This window comes from Artemia franciscana, chromosome 18, assembly GCF_032884065.1.
Source record: "Artemia franciscana chromosome 18, ASM3288406v1, whole genome shotgun sequence".
NCBI classification, from domain to species: Eukaryota; Metazoa; Arthropoda; class Branchiopoda; order Anostraca; family Artemiidae; genus Artemia; species Artemia franciscana.
Window position 1 is genome coordinate 24,503,681 of NC_088880.1, and position 13,274 is coordinate 24,516,954.

Here is a 13,274-nt window from a genome sequence, read left to right on the forward strand (position 1 = left end):
GTATTACATAGCACAGCAGGAAGATGGCCGTGCAACTGTAAAAAAACGAAAGAAGAACAAGAAAGAAAATAGAGAGATTTCAAATCAAGCAAGGGTTTGAGTGAAAATCAGTTTGTTTCCTGAATAAGAGTCCTTGCTTTATCATAAAGTTTTGAAAGTGGCTTCAGAGACGAGGGAAAAGTTGACATCCAAATAACAGAACAATATGAAACATAAGACTGAACTAGGCTGCAGAACGAGAGTCGAAGAATCGACCCTGGAAATACATATTTGAGCTTTCTAAGGATTCCGAGACTCCTGGGGACTTTCATTTTAATCAGGCCAATATGATGCTTGAACGAAAGATTTTCGTCAAGCAAGATGCCTAGGAATCGAACGCAACGATCCTTATGTCTACTTAGAGAACCTCTTGATACATTTATTTCATTTAAATCAGGGCAAGCCTTTGAGACTCTGGATAAAATGAGAAAACATGACTTTTCAACATTTAAGGCAAGATAATTTACATCAAACCACTGGATAACTCTTTCAAAAAGGGCTATCATCCTTGAACGAAGATCAGACTCAGTTCTACCAGTTGTGCCAAGAGTACTGTCATCAGCAAAAGCAATAAGTGTATCCGGTAAGGACAAACTCTTGTCACAGCTAGTGACGGATACTGGTTGACAAAGACGACAGCAAATGGTAGGTTTTAAATTTTTAACCGCATTAATAAGGTCATTGACGTAGATTAAAAAGAGTATCGGCCCAATTACAGATCCTTGTGGAACGCCAAACTCTATTCCAGAAGGATTAGAAAAGTCCGGATGAATCGAGATGACTCGACCAGATAAATATGATAGAAACCACGAATAAGCATTCCCTCTTATACCAATATGGGACATATTCAGAAGAAGAATCTTGTGTGTTAATGAGTCAAACGCTTTTCGAACATCAAGAAAAAGAGCAGCAGGTATCAAACCAGAGTCAAGAGTTGAATTTAAATAATTCAAGAGAGTTGCACATGCATGCTCAGTTGAATGTTTCGCCCTAAAACCAAACTGAAAATCATGGAAAAAGTGTTTAGAATTAAGAAAATCAAGAAGTCGAGAAAGCATAGCTTTTTCAAAAATTTTACTAAACACTGATAAAAGAGATATGGGACGATAATTTGCAGGATCATTCCTTGATCAACCTTTAAAAAGGATGATAACACGAGCACGCTTTAGAGCACTTGGGAAGACACCATTTTCAAAACAAAGATTGACAAGTCTCGTGAGGGCACACACAATGACAGGAAGAATGAACTTGACAACCTTAGTCGGAATACGGTCTGGGCTAGAGGATGAAGAACCCCTCAAACAATTGACAATTCTGGCTATTTCAGCTTCAGAGACAGGTTCAAATACCATTGATTTAGGACAAGGTGGTCCTAGATAAGACCTAAAATCAGGTAGAGAAGAAGAAGGACTTACAGAAGAGGCTGTAGTTTTGCCGATATAAGCAAAATAGGAAGTAAACGCATCTTGAACTTTTAGCTCACCCTCTACATTTTTCCCGCCAATCACAACACTTGAAGGGACAGAAGGAGGCAGAAAAGATGGACTGATAACAGAATTGATTACTTGCCATGCCTTCCTAATGTCTTTACCGCACGCAGAGAATTTCCTATGATAAAATAACGATTTAGCCCTTCGGCAAAGCGAATTGTAAACTCTTCTATAAGCTTTGAAAAGTTGAAGCCGAGAATCACACGAAAAAGGCTTAGAGCACCTGTAAGCCTTCCAAAGATAATTTTTCTTCCTCCAACTTTTAAGGAGTCCAGGGGTCATCCAAGGATTCAAAGGGGTTGTTCTTTTCGATGCTGGATTCGACTGGGTTCCATCACATGTATCAAAGATAACTTCTTTCAAAGAATCATAAAACGAATTAAACAAAGAATCTATGTCAGATCCATTTTCAGAAATACTCCACGAACGACCTCCCAACCGTGACCTAAGAATATGCAAGCCCTGACCATTAAATTTTAAAGAGGAAAAACCAGCTTCTTGGCTCCCCCTTGGCAACGAATCGGAAAAATCATACATGGAAAAAACAGGAAAATGGTCTGAGATATCACTCATCAATATAGAATTTCGAACCAAGGTCAAAGATGAAAAAATATTATCAAACAAAGAAGCGGTAGTGTTAGTTATGCGAGTTGGAATGCATGCAGAAGGTAGTGTTCCACAAGCGAGCATTGTCGAAAGAAAATCCAAGGACGAGGATGACCTCCGGTCACACAAATTAAGGTTGAAGTCGCCCATAATTAAAAGTTCAAAAGAATGAAGTTGGATTATTTCCAAGACCTCATCAAGAATCTGAAGGAAAGAGGGAACAGACCCACTAGAAGACTGGTATATATTACCAACAATCAAAGTTTTAGCTTGGGTTTTAATCTCAATAAATATAGATTCAAAAATTCCTTCTTCATTTCTTGACAGGTCATGTCTAACAGAGTACGGAAGATGTTCCGAAACATAAACAGCAAGGCCACCTTTAGCCATCCTACTTCGATTCAAATATTCCATCTTGTACCCAGGGAGATGCAATAGAGATTCGTTTTTTGAATCAAGGAAAGTCTCACAAAGACCAATGAAGTCAGGGTGGCCACTACGCACTATTTTTTTCAACTCATCAAACGAAGAGCAAAGACCCTGAACATTAAGCTGAAGTATAGAGAATCTACCATCTCGTTTGGATACTCGATCTAAATCCGATACGTATTTACTACTAACTGAAAAATGGGAATTTGATGGTGATTTGTTAGACTGACCCACTGAATTATTTATCAAACTAAGAGCATCAATAGGGTTATTTTGAAGATCAAATAGTCGCTCACCCAAGGAGGAGATGTCACCCAAACTAGAGTCAGACAAATTAAAAAAAAACATACAAACTATGGTCAAAACTATATATATGATATAAACTATATGGCTCATTTTTCAGTTTTCACTGTCATTTTCACTCGATTTGGGAAAATTGGCTCCAACTTTGCCTCCGCCAGGATATTGAAAAAACTACGCCACTATCAGTGTGGTCATCTTAAAAACCATTTCTTATGCTAGTGGACTGCCTGTAAAGTGGCTAGCTTATGAACGTGAAGGCACGATTTAACCAAACTATGAACATTACTTAAAACCTCAAATGGCACTCGCTTCTAGCATTAAAACTATCGATGGGTCTACACCCTATCTCCTCCTTAACTAAAACCTGAGTAGTTAATCCCAAATAGATTTTGAATTGAGGTCCAAGAAGCCTCTTGATGGATGCATGATGGCAAGAATCAGGAATGTAAACAGGATATTTCCTTGGAGAGGGGAAGGACGAAAGGCAATAATAAAAAAAAACATTTCGTTTAGTAATTTGTGTAAGAAGTAGAATATTGTTTGATCTAATTACGATCTCGAAGGGGGGCAGACCCTCCCCCGATGTAAGTCATGACAACAATGCTCTCCCTTCACCAAATCAAATCGAGCATAGAAACCTACTATTCAACTTGAATGGATTCCTCCTCCGCGGAACTCCCCCCCCCCCGGAAAAAAGCAACCGCTCCTATTAATTAGGATGACACAAAGATGACTTTAGGATGATTTTGGAATCCCTATATATATATGATTTCTTTATTATTATTTTTTGTAAAAAAAAAAAAGAAAAAAAAAAACTAAAAAAAAAAGCACGACAACAAATGAAATATTCTGGGTCAAAAAGTGATATATGCTATAACATACCGGTACAAGTTCTTCCGTCTTCCTTTAGTTTCATTACATGCGGACACTGGCATACGTAAGTTTTGTTAAAACTTATTAAACAAAGATGAGAACAATTGCCATTATCAGATCCACAGGGATTAGCACCATCTATAAATGATAAAACTTACAAAATATAAAACACAGTAAAACCTAAAGGAATTGGCGTATAGGATTTAAATGCTCCATGCCTACCTTAATTTGAAGCTCATCCCTTTTCTTCAGAAAGCCAGAAAGGTTCAACAGAGCTAAAATTACAGTCTCCATAGAAACCAAAGAAAATCAATGAAAACTACTGATAAAACTATAAAGTTTATCACAGAACTCCTATAGACGATTTGAACAGCTCATATGTGGCATGGTTTAGGCTAAGACTTGCATACTGAAAACTAGGTTTGGTAGTTTTTGAAAAAAGACCTAAGAAACTCAACTATTAACAAAAAACTCTTCTGTTTTGCATTTCACAGAAGAAATATAGGTAAGAGACAAGGGAGACAGTTAGCTTTTGGAAAGGGTAATTTGGAGCTTTCATCAATCAAAGAACTCTCCCAGTTAACAATAATAGCTAAATTAATGAGGTCAGAATGAAATACACAAAACTTTTTATATTTATAGAAAATATTCTTTTTTTTATCTCTTCTTTATCGACTCCGCTTTCTTTAACATGCATTGTTTAATTTCAGAACTTTACGTTTTAAACTCATGTATTGCCAGAACAATTATTTGTTCTTAAATTATTAATAGCTTCTTAGATGATCAGAATATTTATGCCAGGTGATCCACCACTGTCATACATGTGCACTACTAGTGCAAATAATCGACATAATACAAATACACTGAAAAACAAGAGCTAAGAGGTCACATGGCACTTGTTACGAGCCCGTAAGAGCGAAGAGCTCATATGGTATGAGCTCTAACAAATTTCTATGAATCAATAGATTGATTTAAAAGTAAAATCAGAGGCTTAATGCCTGTCGGGATTTAAAATAAGAGCTCTGAGTCACGAGGTCCTTCTAAATATTAAAATTCATTAAGATCTAATCACCCACTCGTAAGTTATAAATACCTCATTTTTTCTAACTTTTCCTCTCCCTTTAGCCCCCAGACGTTCTATTCTGTGAAAACGACTTTATCAAGTCAGTTTGTACAGCTCCCTGACACGCCTACCAATTTTCATTGTCCTAGCACGCCCAGAAGCACCAAACTCACCAAAGCACTGAACCCCACCTCCTGACTCCCCCAAAGAGAGCGAATCAATTATAGTTACGTCAATCACGTATTTACGACATTTGCTTATTATACCCACCAAGCTTCATCCCGATTTCTCCACTCTAAGCGTTTTCCAAGATTTCGGGCTTCCTCCTCGAACTCCTCCCAGTGTCAACAGATCTGGTCGGGATTTGAAATAAGAGCTCTGAGCCATGAGTTCCTTCTACAAATCAAATTTCATTAAGATCCGGTTACCCGTTCACAAGTTAAAAATACCTCAATTTTTCTAATTTTTCCATATCAACACCCTCCAGCTCCTCCAAAGAGAACAGATCCGTTCCAATTATTTCAATCACGTATCTATAACTTGTGCTTATTCTTCCCATCAAGTTTCATCCCGACTTCTCCACTCTAAGCGGTTTTCAAGATTTTTGTTTCCACCTCCGAACCCCTATCTCCCCGAATCTGATTCGAATTGAAAATGGAGCATCTGAGACACAAGATCTTTCTATATATCAAGTTTCATTAAGATCCAATCACCCATTCATAAGGTAATGATACCTCAATTTTCACGTTTCCAAGAATTCTGGTTTCCCCAATGCCACCGCATCTGGTCGGGATTTAAAATAAGAGCTTTAAAGCACAAGATCCTTCTAAACATAAAATTTCATTAAGATCTGATCATCCGTTCGTAAGTTACAAATACCTCATTTTTTCAAATTTTTCCATATTACTCCCCCCCCCCCAAATTCCACCAAAGAAAGCGGATCCGATCCGGTTATGTCAGTCACGTATCTTGGACATGTTTTTATTCTTCCCACCAAGTTTCATCCTAATCTCTCCGCTTTAAGTGTTTTCAAAGATTTCCGGTCCCCCCAACTCCCCCCCCCAATAACGCTGGATCCAGTCGGGATTTAAAATAAAAGATCTGAGTTACAAGTTCCTTCTAAATATGAAATTTCATTAAGATCTGAACACTCCTTCGTAAGTTAAAAATGCCTCGTTTTTTCTAATTTTTCAGAATTAACCCTCCCCCCAACTCCCCCAAATCAACAAATCCCGTTTGTTGACTTAAATGATTAATCAAGAATTATACTGAAAAAATTATATTACAAATACGTTCTTTTGTATGTACAACACTGTAGATAAAAATAAAAATTACAATGAAACAACATCTTGAATTGGCGAGCTTTCAGCAATTAATATCATTATATAAAATATTCACATTAATTTTTTAGTTATTTCAAAGGAATGATCAATACGCATATAGTTTTCAATGAAACAAAAATAACACAGCGGGCTTAAGAATTTTACAGTTAGGGGAGGGGGAAGGGGGTAGTTGCCGAAATCTTGTTTGTAGTAATTTTTGTTCAATTTAAGTTTGAAACATTCAATCAAAATTTTAGTCGTTTCAGGATTTATTTATTCACTTGTATTAGCGCCTGTTGTATATTTGTTTTCTATGATTAGCCAACAATTACGAACAAATTATGAACAAAGTTTTCCTTCTTTAAAAATCAATTTATTTCATTAATATTAGTTCCTGTTGTCTGTTTCTTTGATTTGATTGTTTATTTAATTTCTGTTCGTTTTGGCCTTCATTTATTCTTCAACAGTAATTTCTGGCAGTTTAAGTTTGAATTATTGCAGAAATTTATTTTTGCTTGTATTAAGCTTAATGAGGTTTTACTTTTCTTTCAAAAACTTCTTTTTCAGATTTTTTCTTTGAATTAACCACTGGGGTTGGTAACAAAGCTAAACCTCGTTCTAAAACCTCGTATTTTTCAACAAAGTCAATCGGCAGTTGAAGCGATTTGAGCCTATATTTTTAAACAAGAAAAGAATGAATCATGTCTTCGATCAGAGAAAGGGGAACAAAATTTGCAGAATCATACAAAGAGAAGACACAATTTTATTCAAACGTCTGGCATAGATGCCAGAGATAAATCGCTTTCCCTAAAACTAAACAAAAAAAGTAAATTAAAGTGCTCTTTCCTAAATTTCAAAAAGTACCTCATTTTTTCAATAGAAAAAAAATGGAGTAACAGCAAAACTGACGCCATTTTGAGGTGTTTCTCGTTCTTTTTAAAAACCTTACGTGATTTTTTCTATAATAACATTTTAATTTTGAAATTAATGAAGTTAATAATTACCGTTCCTGAATCAGCTACAATTGGCAATTCTCGCTAGACAGTTCTTTAGGAATTTATTTTTAAACTTTGGGTTACTATGAATTTAACCATTTTGAGCCTCATTAAGGGCTCAAAATTATATTTTCTCCAGAAGCTATTATTGAACCATGAAAGGAGATAAATAAGGCATCAAATTATACATTCACTTTAATCTTAGCTAAATTATATTGCCTTTGGCAGTCTCACCAAAACAAATCCTTACATCTACTCTAGACTGCACTAAAAAGCGGCTGTAAATCAGCCACTAAAATTCCACCATTGAAAATAAAGGGATGAAAGATTTATCCAAAAAGATACCTTGCGACAACGTAGTGGATGCAGCTGTGCGTTCTCATCGAAAGGTGGCAAGTTCAATCCCGCGTGTCGCAATGAAATTGTCTTGTAGAATTCGTTCGGATAATTTTTCGTTCGTTTTCTGTCTTAATGTCACTCTTTTTTATCATACGAAGAAACTTATTTTTAATTTAAACAGCATGAAAAGCTACGTGACTTGTTGCCAGGGGGCTGTTGAGCAGAAGAGCAATAACGTATAGCTTGTAAAACAGATTATTAATTGAGTTTTCCTTAAAAAGATTTTAAGAAAGGTAACTTTTTAGTAACTTAGAGCTTGGTCAAATGTCATTTGGACGTTCGACCATAATTTCTAAAAAGCCAACTATCATATACTAGTACTTAACTATTCCTCCAAACGAAAAAAAGGAAATCAAATTCACATACAAATATCTTGATACAATTCTAACTAAAACAAATCGTTAATTTAATTAATTTAAACATAAATAAATCGAGTTTAAATAAAATTAAATTCAATTTACTTATATTAAACTAATATCAACTAATTCATCGTTTTTAATTAAATTAATTCAATTTAATTGATCTCAATTCGTTTAAACTCAAAATTTAAATTATAAACACAAAGGTTACTTGTTTGTGCTTTAATGAAGCTTCTGTGAAATTAATTTAAGCTCAAAATGTATTTTTTTATTATTTTTTTCAAGAGATCCATATATTCACATTGTTAAAATTTTAACACTGTTATTACAACTACACTTCTTTGCGCTTGAGTGTCCCTTCTAAAAAATTGATTAAAACTAAAAAAAAAAATTAAGACAACCATATCCATAAAATTACTATTTCTACTACAAATAAAAAGTTACCTTTTTGTGCTTCACTACCCCTTCTATGAAATCAATCTAATCTCGAAATGTGCACTTTTTTAGGGAATCCTTATATTCAATTCCATTAAAATGACAATTTCAGGCCCCTTCTCAAAATTTACTCGCATAGATTTATTTTTAACAAAAAATCGAATTACTAATCATTTTTGTTTTACTGTGCGAACCTTGTTTTAAGAGTGGAAAAAAATTTATTCGTTTAAGTCTATCTCTACCAACAGTTAGACGGAGGAAACTCCTTCTTTTTTCTTTTTTTTTCAGTACTGTACTATTTGAGTGTCCTCTGTTGACAAATTGACTTGATTATTCGAAAATCAAATATACCGAAAATTTACACTTCTCAGTGGGGCAATAACTTGAAGGGTCTTTGTAGAAAAAATTACTCTTAAAATAGTCCAAAGGGGAAAGAAGTATTAAATGTAAAATCAAATTTTTATTAAACGATGAGAAAATGTCAAATGGATGGAAATCTAAAAGAAACATTGCATTCTTAGAATCAGCTTTGTTTTATAACTTGTAGACTAAATACTTAGTCTTATACTTAGTCTTGATATACTTAGTCTTAAATACTTAGTCTTGTATACTTAAATACTTTTCTTAGACTAAATACTTAAAGCGACAACAGGCATTTTCATATGTTTTAACTCTCAAACCTTGAAGAAGGAGCAGAAAAGACTGAAATTATTATTTTAATTTAACGTAGAAGGATGGAAAATTGATGCTAAAAAGAAGGTACCTCTCTCTAATTACTCATGAGTAATAAAACCAAGTGCTTTACCATTGAAATGGTTAAGGGGGGGGTGATCAAATATTTATTAAATTGTAAATTAACGAGACGAAAATGTCAGTTGTGAAATTTAAGAGAAAAACTGCATTCTAAGGAATGTATGGAGTATTTCTTTTTCTAAGGTTAAAATCAGACTGATTATAAAATGTAAAATGCTACCATACAAATGTATTTAATTCCAATAAATATTTTCCTGTAGTTGCGAGCCGAATAACAAATGTGTATTTTATAAGAAATAAATTTACGTTTACATAATGGGCGAGAATGTTCCCTCTGATTAGTTCAAAGGCTCCTTCCCCCCCCCCATTTCCTATTTTCTTCACCAAGATTTTTTTTTAAATACACTTTTTCCTTGTTCTCAAACCTACAACATATAAGCTTGGGCTGATGTGTGCGTAAATTGTGAGTTTGAGCTGATGTGAAAGTAAATTGTTTGACTTTTGTTAAAAGCCTGGAATTTACAGGCTTTTTTTGAACCCCTGCGTCTTGTAAATACCATTGAACCCAAACCAATAAGAAACGTAAAAATTTGAAAGTTCTGAAAGAGTATATTTTAGACACGCTGATCATAGTTCTCATCATTTAAACCCCATGGCTATAAATAAAAGCGGTTTTAAACGCAACCTCTTTCCAATCACCTTTTGCATTCTTTCAAAAATCATCTTAATAGCCTTATTATCCCTTTTTGACATCGTTTTATAACTTTTGAGTTGACATCGTATTTTGCAAATAATCAGTTTTTCCGTAACTTTCAAACCTAATCTACTACCAATAAAGACTTTTAAGACAAAATTCGTGGCGCAAGGCCTTTAGAAAACCTATAGCTTGATTTGTCACTAATCAACCATTTGTCTATGTTTAAATGAAACCCAAGATGAACAGAAATTAAATAAACAATCATAGCAGAAAAACATACAAAATCCCAAAACAAGTAAAACTAAAGTTGAATATTCAAATCAAGCTTTTAACGACCAAAAATTACTTCGAGCAAGAGTTTGGCAACTGTCCCCTTTCCTCTCCCCTAACTGTAGAAGCCTAAAGCCTACTGCGTCATTGGCAGTTTAATGAAAACGAATTATATCACCAATATTCTTTTCGTACTTACAATATCAAAAATAAAAACAGAATCAATTCTTTAATTGCTGAAATTAAATCTTGAATTCCTTAGCCTTCAGCAATTAATTACAAATATAGATCAAATATTCAGTTTAATTTTATTAATTCTTTCCAACGACTGTTCGAGACATGTTTAATTAAATTAGATTCCAATTAAATTAGATTCCAATTAAACGCAAATGATGCAGTAGGCTGTAGAATTTTACAGTTAGGGGAGGAGGAAGGGGGCAGTCGCCAAGCTCTTGTTTTTAGTGATTTTTGTTCGTTTTTACGTTTGATCTGATTACTCGATTGAACTTTTATTGATTTCAAGATTTAACTATTCATTTATACTAGTACCTGTCGTACATTTGTTTTCAATGATTAGCCAAAAATCATGAACAAATTCACACAATAAAAAATTAGTGATCAAACCGCAAACAAACAAAAACCTGAAAATCAAAGTTTATTAGGCCAACACTCAATTACGAATATTCAGCATGCTAATTAAAACTTCTTTAAGACTTGGTAAGTTCAATTTCGTTTGAAATACTGGAATCCCATGGATTCATTTTGAAAATCTTACAACAAAACTACCTCAAAACAAGGGGCCCCTCTTTTAGCAACATTGCCGGTTTAAAGAGAAAGACTACTTATTTATATATTTCTAAAATATCTTCAGGCCATTTGATAGCTCTTTTAGCAATATTGCCAGTTTTTGAAAGAAAGATTATTTAAACATATATTTCGGAAATATCTAAAGGCCATTTGACATCTTAAAAATCTTCTGAGAGCGTCAGCATCAGCTGACCATTATCAAACATCAAAGGCACAACAGGGAACTTCCAAAGGAATTCCCAAAGGCAAAAATTATACATCTCCTGTGTCGCCTATGTTTTCAATCAAAGCTGGTAGCACCCCAAGAAAATCCAAAAGCTTCAAAATTGCTCAAACGATATTTTCTTTTTTTAGTTTTATTGGCAGGTAAGTCTGAGCTTTAAAAAAAAAAAATCTGATCTGTTTAATCGAAAAAACAAAATTAAGCTTTATAAACGTTTGAAGTATCATTAAGACAATATTTCTATCTCCATCACAAAACGAGAGAAATTGTGAAGTTTTCCTAGGATTTCTTGGAAATTAGGTGTTGGCGTTTAGTTTTCTGTCGTTTGTTCGGGTCTCTTAACGAAGCTTTAATCTAAAAAAAAATTCACACTTTCTAAAGATGTGAAGTTTTGTTAAAACTGAATATCTCTATCTCCGAGACGAAACGAGAGAAATTAAGCACTTTTGTGAGATTTCTGGGAGGGTAGGAGTCCGCTTTTAATTTTTTGTCATTTATTCACATCTATTAACGAAGCTTTAATCCAAAGAACAAAATCTACACTTTCTAAAGATGTGAAGTTTCTTTAAAACTGAACTTCCCTATATCCGGGGCAAAACGGGAGAAATTAAGTGTTTTTGTGAGATTTCCAGGAGAGTAGGATTCCGCTTTTAATATTCTGTCGTTTATTATGATCTATCAATGAAGTTTTAATTCAAAGAACAAAATCTACACTTTCTAAAGATGTGAAGTTCCTTTAAAACTGAATTTCCTTATATCCGTGGCAAAATGGGAGAAAATAAGTGTTTTTGTGAGATTTCCAGGAGAGTAGGATTCCGCTTTTAATATTCTGTCGTTTATTATGGAATCCAGTTTTAGTTTCCTGACGTTTGCTCGGATCTCTTAACAAAGCTTTACTCGAAAGAACAAAATCTACACTTTCTAAAGATATGAAGTTTCTTTAAAAATAACTATCTCTATCTCCGGGACAAAACGGGAGTAAATAAGGGCTTTTGTGAAATATCTGGGAGAGCAGGAGTCCGCTTTTATTTTGGTTCGTTAATTCAGATCTCTCAACGAAACTTTACAAGTTATGGCCAGACCACCCGCTCAATTCTAAATAGTTTTGCCAACAAACTAAAAATTTGATAATGAATGAGATACTATTGAATGATAATATTACTGGCATCGTTCCAGACAGCTTTGGTGTTGGATTGGTCCATCCTATTCTCAAAAAAGGTAAACCAGCTGACCAGTGCACTTCATATCGTCTGATCACTGTTTCAACTACTTTTTGTAAGCTATTTGAATCCCTTATTTTTGATGAAATTGCACTTCAATGCTCTACTCCGGACGACCAGTTCGGGTTCAAAAAGCAGTCAGGAGGGGAACACGTTCACAGCGTTCTTGAAAATCTTCTTATTGATGCAGATAAAAACGGTGATCTTCTCGTCTTTGGAGCGCTTGATGTTAGTAGAGCCTTCGATTCTGGCATCCATAGCCATATCCTACTCAAAGCCCTTCAGCGAAGTGTTTCCCCTAGCATCATTTCCCCTGTTTACAGTATGTAAAATAAGCTCTCGGCTGTTATCCTGAGTCCCTCTCCGTCCAGCACTTTTCCTTCTAAAGAAATGCTGAGTGTCAAGAAAGGTGTACAAGGTGACAAAACTTCACCATCACTGTTTAATAACGCTATCATCGAAGCGCAAGAAGTAATAAAGCCATCGTGCTTTTTCCGAGGGATTAATCTTTCGCTGCTGAACTTTGCTGATGACACTCTTCATGTTTCTCGTTCGATATCTTTATTTCAACAAAATTACGACTCACTTGCAGCGGCATACAAGCAGATCGGAATTTCCACCAACGAATCTAAAACAGAGCTTCTTTTCTTCAATGGTTCAAAAAATGAGCTTTCAATTCACCTCTCCGTTAAAATTGGCGACACTCTGATTAAGCCTTTTAACGTATCTTGGCCTTCCTATTTCTTCTACATTGAAGGACACACGCTCAGCACTGACAAACCACCTCTGTTCTCGCCTATGAGCGTCTTACGGATTACTTGTTGCCAATAAGTATCGTTTCAACCGTCCTCTTCTTGCCCGGCTATACAATGCTTTCACTACCCCCCATCTGCTTGCTCTGGTTCCTTTCTGGAAAATATTCACAGCTACCGAAAAGAAAGCCATTTGCAGCGCATTTTACAGATATTCTAAGTTTCTCCTACGTCTCCCT

The 13,274-nt window shown here is 34.8% G+C and overlaps 1 protein-coding gene across 1 annotated transcript in view; it reads right to left on the reverse strand.

Moving 5' to 3' along the window:
* LOC136038792 (low-density lipoprotein receptor-related protein 1B-like) overlaps nucleotides 1-13,274 on the reverse strand; it is a gene marked incomplete at its 5' end in the record, with an annotated part of 65,448 nt that overhangs the window by 22,855 nt on the left and 29,319 nt on the right. The window contains 1 exon segment of the mRNA XM_065722176.1: nucleotides 3,750-3,878. Coding sequence (XP_065578248.1) covers nucleotides 3,750-3,878 — 129 coding nt within the window.